Source organism: Vipera ursinii, assembly GCF_947247035.1.
Source record: "Vipera ursinii genome assembly, chromosome: 1".
In the NCBI taxonomy this organism is placed as follows: Eukaryota; Metazoa; Chordata; class Lepidosauria; order Squamata; family Viperidae; genus Vipera; species Vipera ursinii.
Window position 1 is genome coordinate 182,721,318 of NC_139512.1, and position 19,370 is coordinate 182,740,687.

Sequence of the window (19,370 nt, forward strand, 5' to 3'; positions counted from 1 at the left end):
ATGGTTAAAAGTACAAAAGGATTTAAATAATTGGAAAAAATTACAATTATCTTTGTTGGGAAAAATTGCAGCTGTTAAAATGAACGTTTTACCAAAGTTTCTTTTTTTGTTTCAAATGATACCTACTTTGAAAAAAAGATGCTAATTTGGATGAATGGCAGAAGGGTATTAACAAATTTATTTGGGCGGGGAAAAAACCGAGAGTTAAATTTAAGATTTTACAGGACGCTCGGGAAAGAGGATGACTTAAGGTGCCTAATTTGAAATTATATTATGATGCAGCGGTTTTAACATTGGTTAGTGATTGGCTTAATTTAACCAAATAAAAGTATACTTTATCTTGAGGGATGGGATTTATTATATGGGTGGCATGCATATTTGATTTATGATAAAAAAGTTGATAAGGCTTTTAAATCTCATATCTTAAGAAGTACTTTATTGCATGTTTGGAGAAAGTATTATTATAAGCTGAATTATAAAATACCAATTTGGGGGATTCCTGGACACGCAATAGTGGGGGTATCTATGGGTGTGAAGATGGATATGATTTCTTATAAGCAACTACTTAGATTGGTAGGGAGTGATTGGCAACTAAGGTCGGTAGCTGAGTTAAAGCAAGAAAATATTGTACAGTCTTGGTTTCAGTATACTCAATTGCAAGCTAGGTGGAAGTTAGATCAGAAGGTTGGTTTGACACTGATGGATGAAAACTTGGTAAAACAGATTAAAGATCAAACTCGAGCGCATATAAAGAGAATTTATAATGTTTTAATAGAACTGGACTCGGAAACAGAATTGGTAAAAGACTGCATGGTAAAGTGGGCTCAAAATATTCAAGAACCGATTCCATTGGATGTGTGGGAGGTAATTTGGGTTAGAAATGTAAAATTTACTCAAGCCCAAAATTTAAGAGAAAATTTTTATAAAATGTTTTATAGATGGCATTTGGATCCTAAAAAGCAGTCTTGTATGTATTCCAATTTACAGCCCAAATGTTGGAGATGTGGTAGCTTGGAGGCTACTTATTTTCATATTTGGTGGACTTGTAGAAATATAAAAGCTTTTTGGATTAAAGTTTGGTGGAACATTCAAAAGATTTTTAAGAGAAAGATAAAGTTTACTCCACAATTTTTATTGGGTGTCATTACAGATTATGTTACTAAAGAAATTAATTTGATGTTGAATTTGATAACAGCTGCGAGGTTATTGGTAGGGCAATATTGGAAGATGGACAGTCTGCCTACTATAGAGGAGTGGACGCTTAAAGTGTCAAATTTAGCAGAAATGGCTAAGATTTCTGCTTACTTGAAGGATCACTCACAAGAAAGATACATTTCGGTTTGGAGAAGATGGATAGATTATATTCAGAAAAAATATGGGACTAAAAAGTTCCATTTAGCTTATGGGTAAATTTTAGATTGTTATAATTTAAATAATTTTTTCCTTGTTTTATTTTTTTTATAAGTTGGATATTTTTAGAGTGTTTGTAATCATGTTATAGGCGGGTTAAAGTATATTATGTATTTGCTTATTTATACAGTCACTCAATGTTAATTAGATTATGATTACTATATATTTGTAACCCTGTAAGCAGCTTTGGGAAGTGGGGGAGGGGAGGGGGGTTTAGGGGCGGGGGTTGGGATGGGATAACATTGTAACTTTTGTAAAACTTTTCAATAAAAAATAAAATAAATAAATAAATAAATAAATAAAAATAAATAAAAATAAATTGGGTGTATTTGCTTGAGGGTTTTACTATGAGGCTACTGTTTTATCATCAATTAGTGATTGGTTTAATTTAACACAAGGGAGATTATTGAATATTGAGGGTTATGATTTGTTATTTGGTTGGCATGCATATTTATTGTATGACAAGAAGGTGGATAATGTTTTTAAGACACATATATTAAAGTATGCTCTGTTGCGAGTTTGGAAAAAATATCGACATAAGTTAAAGTATAAAATACCAATTTGAGCAATACCTAAACATACAATAGAAAATATAAATGTGGGATTTAAACATGATGTGATTACATACAAAGAAATTCTTAGGATAGAAAGGAATGTATGGCAATTAAAGCCATATAATATTTTAAAAGAAGGAAAGATAGTACAAACTTGGTTCCAGTAAGGGCAGTTACAAGCAAGATGGAAAGAAGATCAGAAAGTTTGTATTTCGATAACTGATGGAAATTTGGTAAAACAAATTAGAGATCAAGGTCAAGCACATATAAGAAGGATATGTAATGCACTGATAGAAATTGACTCAGAAACGGAACTTGTTAAAGATTGTATGATAAAGTGGGCCCAGAATTTTCAGGAGGTTATAACAATGGACACTTGGGAAAAGATATGGATCAGAAATGTAAAATTTACACAGGCTCAAAATTTAAGAGAGAATTTTTATAAAATGTTTTATAGATGGCATTTAGATCCTAAAAAATTAGCAAGTATGTATCCAAACTGCCAGCCCAAATGTTGGAGGTGTGGTTGTGAGGATGCAACGTATTATCATATATGGTGGACTTGTAAAAAAAAGTTAAAGCTTTTTGGATTAAAGTTTGGTGGAACATGCAAAAGATATTTAAGAAAAAGATAAGGTTTTCTCTACAGTTATTTCTGTTGGGTATTATTACAGATTGTACTGTCATAGATACTAAATTGATGTTGAATTTAATTACGGCAGCAAGACTTTTAGTAGCACAATATTGGAAGAAGGAGGAACTGCCTACTATAGAAGAGTGGACTTTGAAAGTTTCAAACCTGGCAGAAGTGGCAAAGATTTCAGCATATTTGAAAGAACAATCGCAACAGAGATATATTGTGGAATGGAGAAGATGGATCGAATATATTCAGAATAAATATGGGACTAAAAAGTTTCATTTAGTATTTGAATAAGTATTAGTTTTACATGATGTATTATCAGTTATTCATTATTGGTTAGTAATTTAGTTATGTTTAAGGGGAGTTAAAGCGCGATAGAATTTAATATGTTTTTTTTAGTTAGGTAGCATATTTTAGCTTAAGTTTGTAAAGTTAATACCCTGTATTCAGCTCTGGGAAGTCGGAGGGGAGGGTTAGGGAGGGCAAGGGGGAGGGGAGGGGGAGGGAGGGAGTTTATGTTATTAAAAATGTATTTTAAAACTTTTCAATAAAAAAACAATTTAATGTAATTATCTTCTTTTATTGTTGAACATCTTGCTGTCAAATATATTCACAAGTATTTGACCTTTTTGACTATTTGCAATTCTATTTTTTTGATAATTGCTTTTTATCTGTAAAATATTTAGCTATCACTTTAGTTTTTTCTCTATTTATATTTAATCCTTCTATCTCTCCAAATTGCTCTATCTTTTCCAACAGTTTAGGAATCGTCTCTAAAGGTTCCTCTAGAATGAATACTAAATCATCTGCAAATGCTTGGAGTTTATAGGTTTCACCTTTTATTTTCAATCCTTTAATTTCTGGATCTTTCCTAATGTTTCTATTTAAAACTTCCAAAGTTAAGATAAATAGCAATGGGGATAATGGACATCTTTGTCTTGTGCCTTTTCATATATCAAAATTCTCTGTATAATCCCCATTTATAATCACTTTTGCTGTTTGTTTCTGATATATTGTCTGAATCGTATTTATAAAGTTTTGACCAAAGTCCATTGTTTTTAGTTGTTGAATCATAAATTGCCAAGAAACGTTATCAAATGCCTTTTGAGTGTCTAAAATACTAATGCCAGTTGTTTCCCTGGATGGAGTTCATAATATTCCAATATATCTAATATTACTCTCAAATTATTTTTATTTGTCTCTTTGGCAAAAATCCATTTTGATCTGGGTGTATAAATTTAGTCAAAAATCTTTTCAGCCTCTCAGCTATTATTGAAGTGAAGATTTTATAGTCCACTTTCAGTAGTGATATCGGTCTATAGTTTTTTATCTGGGTCAAATCTGAGTCCTCTTACTAGTCTTCTATTAATGCAGCCAGGACTGCATTGGCTTTTTTGGCAGATGCATCACACTATTGGCTCTTATTTATTTATTTATTTATTTATTTATTTATTTATTTATTTATTTATTTATTTTTATATACCGCCCTATTCCCGAAGGACTCAGGGCGGTTTACAGGGCAAAGTTTAAAAACAATATAAAAGTGGTGATTCACTCAAACCATTATGGACAATATATGCCTTTCCTCCACCTGATCTTTATAACACTTAAAAAATTCAGAACATTTAAAATTCTACACTGGGTCCATTAATCTTGATTTATGTAATAAAATTTTTGTCTGGGTCCTGTGGCAACTTCCTCTGAAGGAAGACATGTTGGATTAAATGCTGGTAAACTGACCTACTGCAGAACTTCTATACCTGCTCATACAGATTGAGCAACAGTAGTTAACTGAGCTAAATTAAAGGAAGGGTGTCATCCTCTTGTTTCTACTTTCTCTAGTAAAATTAGCTGCATCTCCAGGAATAGTCTCTGTTCAGGAACTAATCATGGATTAACGAATAAGATTCTTCTTTTCTGAAAATTCACAGCCCTGAGGAGGTACATGCTGAAGCAACACAAATTACCCTCTAGCTGCTCCTAGAGTTCTTTTTATTTTGTGTTGTTTTAGCTATTATGTTACCAAGTAGAAAGTTGGTTTGGAATAAAAACAGTTTTAAAGAGGAAAAAAAAGAAAATCCTCTTAAGTAACCTGGAACTAGCTTTAAAAGTAATAGCCGGCCCTTTATATTTTGCCAGTGGAATACTTTACAGATGGATCCAATCTGGCTGCTGGATTTTGTATAGACAAGTACACATAAATCACATCACTGTAATCAAACCTAAAGGTTAGCAGCTTTTGCAGCATGCTTTTAAGAGACTTCCTTTCAGAATGGGATTGTTTAAGGATGTCAAATGAGCTGATAAATATTAGAAAATTAGATTTGGATCCTAAAGCATCTTCAAATTGTGGAGATGAGCAATGGCACCTACGGTCTTCTCTTGTCCTACTCTGAAGTTTGTGGTGCTTTTACTAACTTCTAGGCATCTAAATCATGAGTAATGCTAAGAAAGCACAGCCAGGAGATTTTTGGTTTCCCCCAGCCCATTTTTTCCACTATCGAACACCCATACAAATGTTGTTCTTCAAAGCTTACTGCCAGACTCTTGACACTGCCAACTCCACTCCCCTGCTTTTTTTTCTTTTCTATTTTCTTTGACAGGATGATTTAAATCAGGGGTCCCCAATCTTCAGGCCCTGGCCCACTTCCCACTTCCCTTTGTCCCTTATGTTCATACACACTGCTCAGGAACCAAACTGCTTGTGTGGTGGGCTGGAATGCATGCGCATGTGTACAGCTTGTACAAGCAGTGCGGGCCTGGTTCCCCTCTCGCCCCACCCCCAGCCAGGCCGCCAAGCTGCAAAGGTTGGGGACCACTGATTTAAAACATCCCTGAAAGAATAAACCATTGGATTACTGTTGCTGTGTACTGGATTGTTCAACAGGAACCGCTTTACTGGAGCTTACAAATATAATTATTTTGACTCCTTTTCCCAATAGTTCAGTGCTGAAGTACAGGGATAAGAGATAGAGAAAGGAACTGATTGCATGTAAAGAGTAAGGAAGATGATCTTGATAATAATATGTCAGACCTATTACCAAAATGACAAGGAGGAAAATTTGGCTTAAGTCTGAAACAAGAAGAAGGTATACACAAGCAATTCAGGCAGACATCCCCCTAATTCACATGATTATTGGTGTGTGTGTGTTGGGGGGGGGAGAAGTAACATAGTTAGATTTGCATGATTGATGTTAGCCTCACTTATGTAGATCAAATCAAGAAAAGAACTCTACAAGAAGACTAAAACTATCATTACTATTGGCTATAGTAACAATCTTGCAAGTTTGACTTTGCTTTATTCCCCCTCCCTTTGTCCCTTGTGTTCAAACGCACTGCTCAGGATAAGGAGCTTTCTAGTTAAAAAAAAGGAATTGGAAATAAAGAAGATGGGAAACTAAGTATAGCTGCAGCTTTAAATTAATACTAAATCACAATTAAAGTGAAAAAAACCCAACATTAATCATATCTAATGTAAATTGAATTAATTTACCCAGCAAAACGACATTTTTTAAAAATTTGTAAACAGTATGTTGTCTGGGTAGCATTTATAAGACAATCAATTGATTTCTATAATCTATATTCCATATGTTAATTTCATTTGATTTCCCCTTTCCCCAAAGTATCTTTTTTTTGCAAAACATAAGACAATTCTCATTATTTCGATAAACAATTAAGTGTATAGTTTTTCCAATAATCCTATTTGTCATTTTAGTTGCCTTATCATAAATCCTGTTACCGTGCTTATTTCAGCTTATTTCTCCCCCCCCCCAAATTCTAAATATTCTTACTAGTGACAATTTTCTCAACAATTAACTACATTTACATTGGTGGATTTAATTCTATTTTTTCCATATAAGCCCTCTCATACTTTTATATTTCTTAATCAAAAAAAGTAGAAAGAGAAAAGAAGAGGAGAGAGACAAAAAAGAGGAAAAAAAGAAGAAAAAAGAAAGAAAAAGACAAAAGCACTGAGATACAAAAAATAACATACGACTTAAAATATGTATCCCTCCTAATTTAATATACATTTATTCCCTCAATTTCGTATTCTTTTTGACCATAGCTGAGAATGTATTTAATCTATTTAAACTTTAAGCATTCCATTCAGTAGATCTAATCATCTAATCCTTTAACTCTCATTCAAAAGACTTTTTTATGCTTTTCTTATCATCACATTTAAATAACTAAAACATTTGCTTTGTTTAAATCATTTCAACTTTTTTTTACAGAAAGGAAAAAGAAAAAAATATTGTATTAATTTTTTAAAAAAATCATCCCTCTAAGAGTAATATATGGGGGGGAAAACAAAAAAATGGAATAGCAATTTATCTTAAATCACCTTCCTGGGAATTATCAGAATAGCTTAAGACCACTTTAACAGAACTTCTACAGAACTAAAATTACTAATCCAACCTTAACATAATGACAACCCATTTGGTGCATCTCCAGTCACATAAAATAACAAATATTAAAGATATTATTTGAAATAAGTAAATATTCATTTTACCTTATTTTAGCATGCATAACTTTTCTCACCCGTTAACATTTCTGTATAAATATGTACCTGGAACTGAGTATAGACCTCACTGAAACTCATTTTTGAATAAGTACAGTATATGTAGCATCCTAGATTTTCTTATATGGTATTTCTATAAATATGGGAACTACTATATTAAGAGATGTACCATTTCATTTTTTTTAAAGATCACGTTTCATTCAGGTGTGTTTTTCAGGATAGTACTTCATTGTTCTCTTTCCCAGTGACTTGGTTTCCCAGACAGAAATATTGTATTCAAATGCTAGCTTCATATAATGTTTGCAGATTGTTCAATTATGACTTTTGTCTTCTGATTTTTATGAACTTTCTTGTTTTTCCCCCTAGGGACTTTGTGCTCAAACATTTTATGGTCACTTGCATTCGTGCAACCATGCCACGTTCAACATTAAGGTAAGCTAAAATCAGTAAATATTTATGATTTAAATAGAATACACACACATATATATACAGACACACATACACCTACAGACAGCATATATATATTTTTTGTTGTTAGTTGCGGAGTCGTGTCCGACCCATCGCGACCCTATGGACAACGTTCCTCCAGGCTTTCCTGTCCTCTACCATCTTCTGGAGTCCATTGCAGCTCACGCCTACTGCTTCAGTAACTCCATCCAGCCACCTCATTCTCTGTCGTCCCCTTCTTCTATTGCCCTCAATCTTTCCCAGCATTAGGCTCTTCTCCAGTGAGTCCTTCCTTCTCATTAGGTGGCCAAAGTTTTAGCTTCAGGATCTGGCCTTCTAAAGAGCAGGTTGTTCTCCTCTAGGACTGACTGGTTTGATCACCTTGCAGTCCAAGGGACTCGCAGGAGTCTTCTCCAGCACCAGAGTTCAAAGGCCTCAATTCTTTGGTGCTCAGCCTTTTTTATGGTCCAACTTTCACTGCCATACATTGCAACTGGGAAGACCATAGCCTTGACTACCCGCACTTTTGTTGACAGGGTGATGTCTCTGCTTTTTAGTGTGCTGTCTAGATTTGCCATGGCTTTCCTCCCGAGGAGCAAGCGTCTTTTAATTTCTTGGCTACAGTCCCCATCTGCAATGATCTTGGAGCCCAGGAAAATAAAATCTGTCACTACCTCCATTTCTTCCCCATCTATTTGCCAGGAATTGAGAGGGCCAGATGCCATGATCTTGGTTTTCTTAATGTTTAGTTTCAACCCAGCTTTTGCACTCTCCTTCTTCACTCGCAAGAGACTCTTCAGTTCCTCTTCACTTTCTGCCATTAGAGTGGTATCATCTGCATATCTTAGGTTGTTGATATTTCTTCCGGCAATCTTAATTCCAACTTTTGATTCATCTAGCCCTGCCTTTCTCATGATGTGCTCTGCATATAAGTTAAATAGGCAAGGCGACAATATACAGCCTTGCCGAACTCCTTTCCCAATTTTGAACCAATCAGTGGTTCCATGTCCAGTTCTCACTGTTGCTTCTTGGCCCGCATATAGGTTTCTCAAGAGACAAATGAGATTGTATGGTACTCCCATCTCTTTAAGGATTTGCCACAGTTTGTTATGATCCACACAATCAAAGGCTTTAGCATAGTCAATGAAGCAGAAGTAGATGTTTTTCTAGAACTCTCTAGCTTTCTCCATGATCCAGCGTATGTTGGCAATTTGATCTCTAGTTCCTCTGCCTCTTCGAAATCCTGCCTGTACTTCTGGTAGTTCTCGATCCACATACTGCTGAAGTCTAGCTTGTAGGATTTTAAGCATAACTTAACTAGCATGAGAAATGAGTGCAATGGTGCAATAGTTTGAACATTCTTTGGTGCTGGCTTTCTTTGGAATTGGAATGTAAACTGATCTTTTCCAATCCTGTGGCCACTGTTGAGTTTTCCAAATTTGCTGGCAAATTGAGTGTAGCACTTTTACTGCATCGTCTTTTAAGATTTTGAATAGCTCAGCTGGAATACTGTCACCTCCACTAGCTTTGTTGTTGCTCAGCTTTTCTAAGGCCCACTTCACTTCACATTCTAGGATGTCTGGCTCAAGGTCAGTGACCACCTCATTGTGATTATCAGGGACGTTAAGCTCATTCTTGTATAGTTCTTCTGTGTAATTTTGCCATCTCTTCTTAATCTCTTCTGCCTCTGTTAGGTCCCTGCCATTTTGGTCCTTTATCATGCCCATTTTTGCATTGAACGTCCCCTTCATCTCTCCAATTTTCTTGAAAAGATCTCTGGTCCTCCCTGTTCTATTGTTTTCTTCTATTTCTTTGCACTGTTCATTTAAGAAGGCATTTTTATCTCTTCTAGCTATTCTCTGGAATTCTGCATTCAATTGGGTGTATCTTTCTTTTTCTCCCTTGTCTTTCGCTTCCCTCCTTTCCTCAGCTATATGCAAAGCTTCCTCAGACAGCCATTTTGCTTTCTTGCATTTCTTTTTCTTTGGGATGGTTTTGGTTGCTACCTCTTGTACAATGTCGCGAACCTCTGTCCATAGTTCTTCAGGCACTCTGTCTATCAGATCTAATTCCTTAAATCTATTTGTCACCTCTACTGTATATTCAACAGGGATATGATTTAATTCATACCTGAGTGGCCTAGTGCTTTTCCCTACTTTCTTCAGTTTAAGCTTAAACTTTGCAAGGAGAAGCTCATGGTCTGAGCCACAGTCAGCTCCTGGTCTTGTTTTTACTGACTGTATAGAGCTTCTCCATCTTTGGCTGCAGAGCATATAGTCAATCTGATTTCTGTGTTGACCGTCTGGTGATGTCCATGTATAGCGCCATCTCTTGGGTTGTTGGAAAAGAGTGTTTGCTATGACCATTGTATTTTCTTGACAAAATTCTATCAGCCTGTGCCCTGCTTCATTTTGTACTCCAAGGCCAAACTTGCCTGTTATTCCGGTTATCTTTTGGCTTCCTACTTTAGCATTCCAATCCCCCATGATGATAAGGACATCATTTTTTGGTGTTAGTTCTATAAGGTGCTGTAGGGCTTCATAGAACCGGTCAATTTCATCCTCTTCAGCACCAGTGGTTGGGGCATGGACTTGGACTACTGTGATATTGAATGGTTTGCCTTGGATTTGAACTGAGATCATTCTGTCATTTTGGGGATTGTATCCCAGTATTGCTTTTATTTATTTATTTAGATTTATATACTGCCCTTTCCCGAAGGACTCAGGGCAGTTTACAGGATATTTAAAAGAAAATCAATACAAAAGCTAAAAACAATTTAAAAAGATTACATCATTCCCTGAGAAAAAATAAAAACTCCAGTTAAAGTTAAAAAATTCTCAGCCTGGGCCAGAGAGCTCGAAGAGCCAGGTCTTCAGGTCCCGGTGGAATGAACGGAGGTCAGGGGTAGTCCTAAGCTCCGTGGGCAGCTGGTTCCAAAGGGCAGGCGCGCCCACTGAGAAGGCCCTCCCCCTGGGTGTTACCCGCCGGCAATCTTTAACAGGTGGCACCCTGAGAAGACCCTCCCTGTGGGAGCGCACTGGACGAAGGGAGCTTGATGCTGGCAGCAGGTGTTCCCTCAGATATCCCAGACCCTCGCCATTTAGGGCTTTATAGGTCATCACCAGCACCTTGAATCTCACTCGAAGGGCAACCGGAAGCCAATGCAGCTCACGGAGAAGAGGTGTTACATGGGATTATTGGGAAACCCCCATCACAACTCACGCGGCCGCATTCTGCACCAGCTGAAGCCTCCGGGTGGTCCTCAAGGGCAGCCCCATGTAGAGAGCATTGCAGTAGTCAAAACAGGAGGTCACGAGCATATGAGTGACTGTGCATAGGGCATCTCGGTCCAGATAGGGTTGCAACTGGTGCACCAGGTGAACCTGGGCAAAAGCCCCCCTGGTCACGGCTCCTATGTGATCTTCAAAATTGAGCCGTGAATCCAGGAGGACGCCCAAGTTGCGAGCCCTATCAACGGAGGGTAACACCTCACCCCCCATCGTTAGAGATGGAATAATCTGGTTGACCCGAGATGCCGGTATGCACAGCCACTCAGTCTTGGCAGGATTGAGACGAAGCCTGTTTCTCCCCATCCAGACCCGGACCGCTTCCAGACAACGGGACATCACGGCGAGGGCATCACTGGGTTGGTTCGGGGTGGAGAAAAAACATTGGGTATCATCAGCATACTGATGATACCCCACCCCGAAACCACGAATGATCTCGCCCAGCAGCTTCATATAGATGTTGAACAGGAGGGGCGAGAGAACCGACCCCTGAGGAACTCCACAAATGAGAGGCCTCGGGGCGGACCTCTGCTCTCCCATCAACACCGACTGCGAGCAGCCCAGGAGATAGGAGGAGAACCACCGCAAAACAGTGCCTCCCACTCCCAACCCCCTGAGACGCCGCAGTAGGATACCATGGTTGATGGTATTGAAAGCCGCTGAGGACTAGGACAGAGGAACAACCCCTGTCCCGAGCCCGCCAGAGATCATTCACCAGCGCGACCAATGCCGTCTCCATGCTGTGCCCAGGCCTGAAACCCGATTGGTACGGGTCCAGATAATCATCCAGGAACAGAGGAAGCTGATGCGCCACCACACTCTCAACAACCTTCGCCAGAAAGCGAAGGTTGGAGACCGGACAATAGTTATTTAAAACAGCTGGGTCCAGGGCAGGCTTCTTGAGTAGGGGTCTCACCACCGCCTCCTTCAGGGAGGCGGGGAAGACACCCTCCTTCAGGGAAGCAGTTATTACTGCCTGGAACCAGCCTCGTGTCTCCTCCCGAGCCACATAAACCAGCCAGGAGGGGCACAGGTCCAACAAACAGGTGGTGGAGCTCAGCCTCCTCCTCATCCTGTCCACATCATCAGAGGAAACAGGATCAAACTCAGTCCAGATAACATGCTCAAGACCGTCCGATTCCTCCACGTCAGACTCTGCCCAGTCAGAGTCCAAACCGGCCCGGATCTGAGCGATTTTGTCTTTCAGATGATGACTAAATTCCTCAGCCCGCCCCTGCAAGGGATCCTCCCTCACCTCCTGGTTAAGAAGGGAGCGAGTCACCCTGAACAGGGCGGCCGGGCGATTATCTGCGGACGCGATGAGGGCAGCGAAGTAATTAGCCTTCGCCGTCCTCATCACCGCAAGATAAGACCTTATAAAGATTCTTAACTGCAATTGGTCAGATTCAGATTGGGTGGATCTCCAACAGCTCTCTAGACCCCGTCTCCGATGCTTCATCTCCCGGAGCTCCACAGAAAACCATGGAGCCCAACGGGATCTGCACCGGGTCAGGGGTCACAAGGGTACAACACAGTCGAGTGCCTCAGCGGCCGCCCTATCCCAGGCATCAACCAAGGCATCAACTGGGCTGTGAGTGAGGGCGATGGGTATAGACCCAAGCGCCATCTGGAACCGTTCCGGGTCCATTACGCGCATGGCGCGGAACCACCTGGTCGGTTCCGCAGCCCAGCAGCGGGGGGTAGCATAACGGAAGACCAGCCGCAGGAGATAATGGTTGGACCATGACAGGGGAACAATGACCGGTGAACCCCCTCCCAGATCATCCAACCACTGTCCAGACAGGAACACCAGGTCAAGAGTGTGACCCCCCCACATGAGTCGGCCCCTGAATTACTTGGGTCAGGCCCATGGCTGTCATGGAAGCCATGAACTCCCGAGCTAACTCCGACCCTCCCAGTGAAGGCAGGTTGAATTCACCCAGCACCATCAGCCTGGGGAACTCCACTGCCAACCCTGAGAGGGTGTTGAGCAGCTCGGGCAGGGCTGTTGCCACACAGCTGGGCACCAGGTATGTGAGCAACAAGCCCATCTGAACCCGAGGGCCCCATCTCAGAAAGAGGGTCTCACTCTTGCCAGTCTGGACAATGATGGTGTCCTGTGGACATAAGGTCTCCCTGATAACCACCACACCCCTCCGCCCCTACCCTGAGCCCGTGGCCGGTTTAGCACACGGAAACCTGGGGGGCATAACTCGGTCAGAGGGACCCCTCCCTCCGAGCCCACCCAAGTTTCCTTAATGCTGGCCAGATCTGCGCATTCCTCCTCAATCAAGTCACGAACGAGGTGAGCCTTGTTAACAACGGATCTGGCGTTAAAATAAACCAGCCTAAGCTCAGGGACCTGATCACCCTCACCCCTGGGCAAGAGGGTGCTAACCGGAGGGTCAGAGCGCGCCATTGCTCGAAGACAGCGGGGGCGCGATCCCAGATGTTGATGTGGCCCTCCGTGCAACCACCTGCCGCCATTTCCTATCATCGTGGGGATTTGCAGCCCCACCCCAGCACACACAGAACCAGCAGTCTCCACCCCAACCCAATCTCGCTGGGACCTTTCATAGGCCCAGACTGAGTACCAATTAAAAATTCCCTCCCGACCCTACTGTCCCTCCCCTGCCCTAACCCTTTAAAATACCTAGCTAAAAAATGTATCAGGGGCCTCTTAATATGTTTCCACCAGAGGCCCCTAGTTAAGCCCAGCCACCTCTCGGGGTCCCAACAATTGGGCCCGTCATCAAGGGAAATGTTAGAAAGGGAGGCTGGTCGTATCCAGGAGGGAAAAACCCCCCTGAGGGCGTACAAGTCCGATCTAGAATATTGTACTCAAGCCATGAAATGGAACTGTCCATATGAGCCATTGTTCACAAATGGGGTCAGATGTTATTAAGATGATAAGATGTTAGTTAAGGTGTAAAAACATTTAATCCGGAACATGTCTTCATCCAGCAATCCACCAATCCGGCTCTGCTCTCACCTCAGCCGGTCTAGATAAGAGCCCATAACTGTCCTCTCACCTAGCCATGAGATCCAACCTGGGGTGGATAAGGGCAGCATTGCTGGGGAAGCAGAAATCTCCCCTGCTAGTCTCTCACACAAGCGGGGGGTTGATAGCCAGTCCAGGGCCGCCCTCTCACCACGGCCTGTCCCAGACTCCTTCCGGAACATCACAGGGAGGTCATGGGAACAGGAAAATTTCGAAATGTCCCAAATCCTGTTCTAGCCTCCAACCCATCTTGAGAAGTAACAAAGCAGAGGCCATCCAAACACACTGAATCCATCCCTAGGGCAGTAGGGAACTCAGTCATAAATGTCAAATGTTCAGATTCCAGCAGCCAAATCTCCATCATCCTCTGAGAAAAAGAAGGAGACAAAAAAGCCTCCCCCGTAGCCTCCACACTAAAATGGCACCTAACAGCAAACTCTAGAAAATGATGATCTGCGGCCATTTCATAAGCCGAAAGGCCAAGAATAACATTCAGGAATAGAGAAATCCACACGGCTGCGAACGGCACCCTCTAATTAAGTTCAGGTGCCAGATAGTCCATCCAGGGGTCCACAGCAGGATCCTAGGCTGCCGAAGCCATTCTAATCTGACGAGGCTCCCCAGCGCCTGAGGCCAGTTGAAACGAGAGATGATTCAAGCCAGTACAGTGCCCGACAGCTGATTCCGAGCACCAGCTGATAAGCGGCAGGTTACAAGCCACCCGGCCGCTGCCGCTGCCATTGCTACTGCTACTTCTCTGGGGGGGGGGAAAGGCTCCACACCGCAAAACGGTGCTAGCCTGTTGTTCCTGCACCCCCCCTCTGAATATGTCCCTCGGCTGGGCTTTCGTGGACCTCCCAGCCACCCATTGTGTCGGCTCATCGTGGAGCTCAGCAAACGCCGCTCATGGTCGCCGCCATCTTGGGGGAAAAAAAAGGCTACTCCATTTCTTCTGAGGGATTCTTGCCCGCAGTAGTATACCTGATGGTCATCTGAATTAAATTCACCCATTCCTGTCCATTTTAGTTCGCTGATACCTAAGATGTCGATGTTCAGTCTTGTCATCTCTTGTTTGACCACGTCCAGCTTTCCTTGATTCATGGATTTTACATTCCAGGTTCCTATGGAGAAAAAATCTTTACAGCATCAGACTTTCCTTTCACCACCAGACATATCCACAGCTGATCGTCCTTTCGGCTTTGGCCCAGTCGCTTCATTCTTTCTGGCGCTACTAGTACTAGCCCTCTGCTCTAGTACTAGTGAAGTGGGTTGCCATTTCCTTCTCCAGTGGATCACATTTTGTCAGAACTCTCTGCTATGACCTGTCTGTCTTGGGTGGCCCTGCATGGCATAGCTCATAGCTTCATTGAATTACGCAAGCCCCTTCGCCACGACAAGGCAGTAATCCATGAAGGGGTATATATACACATTCATTCATTCATACATACATACAAAAGTGATTTTGCTACTGGATATATAATCTACTGGAGTTTTTAGTTTCCTGAAATCATTATTTTCCAACAATAATTCCAGAACAAGACACTATTCTCCCCATTGAAAGGAAAAAAATCTTTATACATTAATATGGCTATTCATTTTCTACTTGTCTATTGTTTTATTAATGAACATGAACATTATATATATATGTGTGTGTGTGTGTGTATGTATGATGTATGTGTGTATATATATATATATATATATATATATATATATATATATATATATATATATATATATATATATATATATATATTTGCCCAAGATAGTGGCGATCGCAAGCTGAGCTCCATAAGCTCCGCGATGGGCCTCAATGATTTGGGCAGTTTAGGAAGTCCCATGGGGGCTTGATATCTCCATCAAGGTTTGGAGTGGGGAACAGTTGCTGGGCACCGTTTTCTGTGGTGCGGAGGCCGTCTTTTCCCCCTGGAGTGGTCACATTGATTAAAGATCAAGGATTGGCCTCGCCACCGCGGATCAGCTGTGGATGCCGCGGATCAGCTGTGGATGCCATTTTTGGCAGCGTGGAGGTTTCTCCCTCCCTCCGGAATGGTGGTGGGGTTTGAGAGGCTTTGGCAGCTGCAGACTGATTTCGCCGCCATAGAACAACTGGTGGACGCCGTTTTTACGGTGCTGTGGCCTACCCCCCGGAGTGGCAATGACAGCTGGGAGAGTGTGGCAGCTGAAGATTGATTTTGGTGCTTTGGAATCAGCTGAGAGGTGCCGTTTTTGTGACGTGAAAACTCTTCCCACTTCCAGACTGACAACGGTGGCTAGGAGGCCCCCTCTCTCGGAGTGGCAGCTGTGGCCTGGGAGATTGTGACGGCCGAGGATTGATCTAGCACCTTGGAACAGTTGGTAGATACTGTTTTGTTTTCCTTCCTTTTGGAATGGTGACAATGGCCGGGATATCATGGCGGCTTGAAGATTGACCATGGCTGCAATTTTGCGCCTTGGAGCTGTTTATGGGCACTTTATGATGCGGTGCCCCCCCAGAAGCATGTCCCTGGAACTCCTCCGCCAATTACCATCTTGCCACGCATTGGGTCGGCTTGGCTTTACATGGACATGGTTTATATGTTCTTGCTCCTGTGACTTTCCTTTAAATAACCTGGAATGGACCCAGGAATCGACCTTGGTGAGAGGGCGGTTAAATTGACCATCAACCCACCCCACTGATGTGAGAGATTAGTTGGGGTGGGTCTATCCCGGTAGTCCGTGATCAGTCTACCCCAGATTCGATACCTCAACTGTTGTGAGAGGACAGTTGTGGCTTCTTTGTCTGGATGCCGGTTCGGGTGAGAGCGGGGCTGGATCAGTGGATCTGAGACACTCTCCAGACTTAATATTACTTTAACATCATTTCAGTATTAGTTGACCATCTAGTTGCACATAACTCCCCTACGCGGACATTGTTAGTATATGGTTCGGTTGTGTTATTCTAGCACAGACTTGTATGCGCTCAGGAGGGTTCCTCCCTCCTGGGTACGACCTGTTGCTCTTTCTTCTACTTCCCTTAAGGATGGGCCCAATTGTTGGGACCCCGAGAGGTGGTTGGGCATAGACAGGGGCCATTGGTGGAAACATATTAAGAAGCCCCTGGTATGTTTTTTAGCCGGTTGTTTTAAGGAGTTAGGGAGGGGGGAATGCTAGGGTTGGGAGGGATATGGGGTGTATTTTATCAACCGGTTGTCAGTCCGGGCCTGAGATGGTTCCCAGCGAGACGGGGTTGGGGTTGGGGACCTCCAGTTTTCCTAGCAGTGAGGTGGGGTTTCAAATCCCCATGATGATTGGGAATGGCAGTAGGCGGTTACACAGAGGGCCATATCAACATCTGGGATCACGCCCCCGCTGTCTTCAAGCGGTGGCGCGCTCCAACCCTCCGGTTGGTACCAGCTTATTTGGGGGTGAGGGGGATCAGGCCCCTGAGCTCAGGCTGGTATATTTTGATGCCAGATCCATTGTGAACAAAGCTTCCCTCATCTGTGATTTGATCAAGTAGGAACGCGCGGATCTGGCATATATTACGGAAACCTGGTTGGGCTCAGAGGGAGGTGTCCCTCTGACTGAGCTTTGCCCTCCAGGTTTCTGTGTGCTTCACTGGCCATGGGCTCAGGGTAGGGGCGGGGGTGTGGTGGTGGTTATACGGGAGACCTTATGTCCGCAGGAAACCACTGTTGTACAGATGGGCGGGAGTGAGTCATTCCTCCTGAGGTTCGGCCCTGGGGCTCAGTTGGGCTTGTTGCTGAGATACCTGGCGCCCAGCAGTGTAGCAACGGCCCTGCCCGGGCTTCTCAACGCCCTTTCAGGGTTGGTGGTTGAGTTTCCCAGACTTATAGTTCTGGGTGACTATAACCTTCCTTCCCTGGGGGGATCGTCAGAGTTAGCTCGGGAGTTCATGGCCTCCATGATGGCCATGGACCTCACCCAAATAATTCAGGGTCCGACTCATGAGGGGGGTCACACTCTTGACCTAGTTTTTCTATCTGGACAGTTGCTTGATGATCTGGGAGGGGGCTCACCAACTATTTTCCCCCTGTCATGGTCCGATCATCTTCTGCGGTTGGTCTTCCGTTTTGCCACTTCATGCTGCTGGGCTGCAGAACCGACCAGGTGGTTCTGCCCCAGGCGCCTAATGGATCCGGAACGGTTCCAGACGGCACTTGGGTCTATACCTATTTCCCTCACTCAAAGCCTGGCCACTGCCTTGGTGGAGGCCTGGAAAAGGGCTGCCACTGAGGTGCTCAACCGTGTTGTACCCTTGCAACCCCTGATCTGGCGCAGATCCCGATGGACCCCATGGTTTTCTGTGGAGCTCCGGGAGATGAAGCGTCTGAGATGGGGTCTGGAGAGCTGTTGGAAATCCAGCCGATCTGAATCTGACCGATTGCGGTTGAGAGCCGCTACGAGGTCTTACATCGCGGCAATGAGGACAGCGAAGTCTAATTACTTTGCTGCCCTCATTGTGTCCGCAGATAACCACCCGGCCGCCCTGTTTAGGGTGACCCGCTCCCTCCTTAATCAGGAGGTGAGGGAGGAGCCCTTGCAGGGGCAGGCCGAGGGGTTTAGTCATCATCTTGCAGACAAAATCGCTCAGATTTGGGCAGGTCTGGACTCTGACTGGGCAGAGACTGACGTGGAGGAATCGAGCGGTCTTGAGAATGTCATTTGGAGTGAATTCGATCCTGTGACCCTGGATGAGGTGGACAGGATCATGAGGAGACTGAGTTCCACCACGTGTTTATTGGACCCGTGCCCCTCCTGGCTGGTGTATTCAGCTCAGGAGGAGACACGAGGCTGGTTCCAGGCAGTAATAACTGCTTCTTTGAGAGAGGGTACCTTTCCTACCGCTTTGAAGGAGGCTGTGGTGAGGCCCCTCCTCAAGAAGCCTGCTCTGGACCCGGCTATTTTGAACAACTATCGTCCGGTCTCCAACCTTCGCTTTTTAGCGAAGGTTGTCGAGACCGTGGTGGCGCATCAGCTTCCTTTGTTCCTGGAGGAAACATAATCTAGACCCGTACCAATCGGGCTTTAGGCCCAGGTACAGCATGGAGAAGGCATTGGTCGCACTGGTGAATGATCTCTGGCAGGCTCGGGACAGGGATTGTTCCTCTGTCCTAGTCCTGTTAGATCTCTCAGCGGCTTTTGATACCATCGACCATGGTATCCTACTGCGGCATCTCAGGGGGTTGGGAGTGGGGGGCACTGTTTTACAGTGGTTCTCCTCCTAACTCCTGGGCCGCTCACAGTCAGTGTTGACGGGACGGCAGAGATCCACCCCGAGGCCTCTCGTTTGTGGATTTCCTCAGGGGTCGGTCCTCTCTCCCCTCTACATCTACATCTACATGAAGCCGCTGGGTGAGCTTATTCGTGGTTTCGTGGTGGGGTATCATCTTTCTTTCCACCCCGAACCAACCCTCGACGTGATGTCCCGTTGCCTAGAGGCGGTCCAGATTTGGATGGGGAGAAACAGGCTTTGACTCAATGTCACCAAGACTAAGTGGCTGTGCATCCT

The 19,370-nt window shown here is 43.5% G+C and overlaps 1 protein-coding gene across 1 annotated transcript in view; it reads left to right on the forward strand.

Moving 5' to 3' along the window:
* SPAG16 (sperm associated antigen 16) overlaps positions 1-19,370 on the forward strand; it is a gene marked incomplete at its 5' end in the record, with an annotated part of 332,741 nt that overhangs the window by 243,428 nt on the left and 69,943 nt on the right. Inside the window, one exon of the mRNA XM_083354597.1 lies at positions 7,490-7,555. Within this exon, the coding sequence (XP_083210723.1) occupies positions 7,490-7,555 (66 nt within the window). The remainder of the gene's footprint in view (positions 1-7,489; positions 7,556-19,370) is intronic.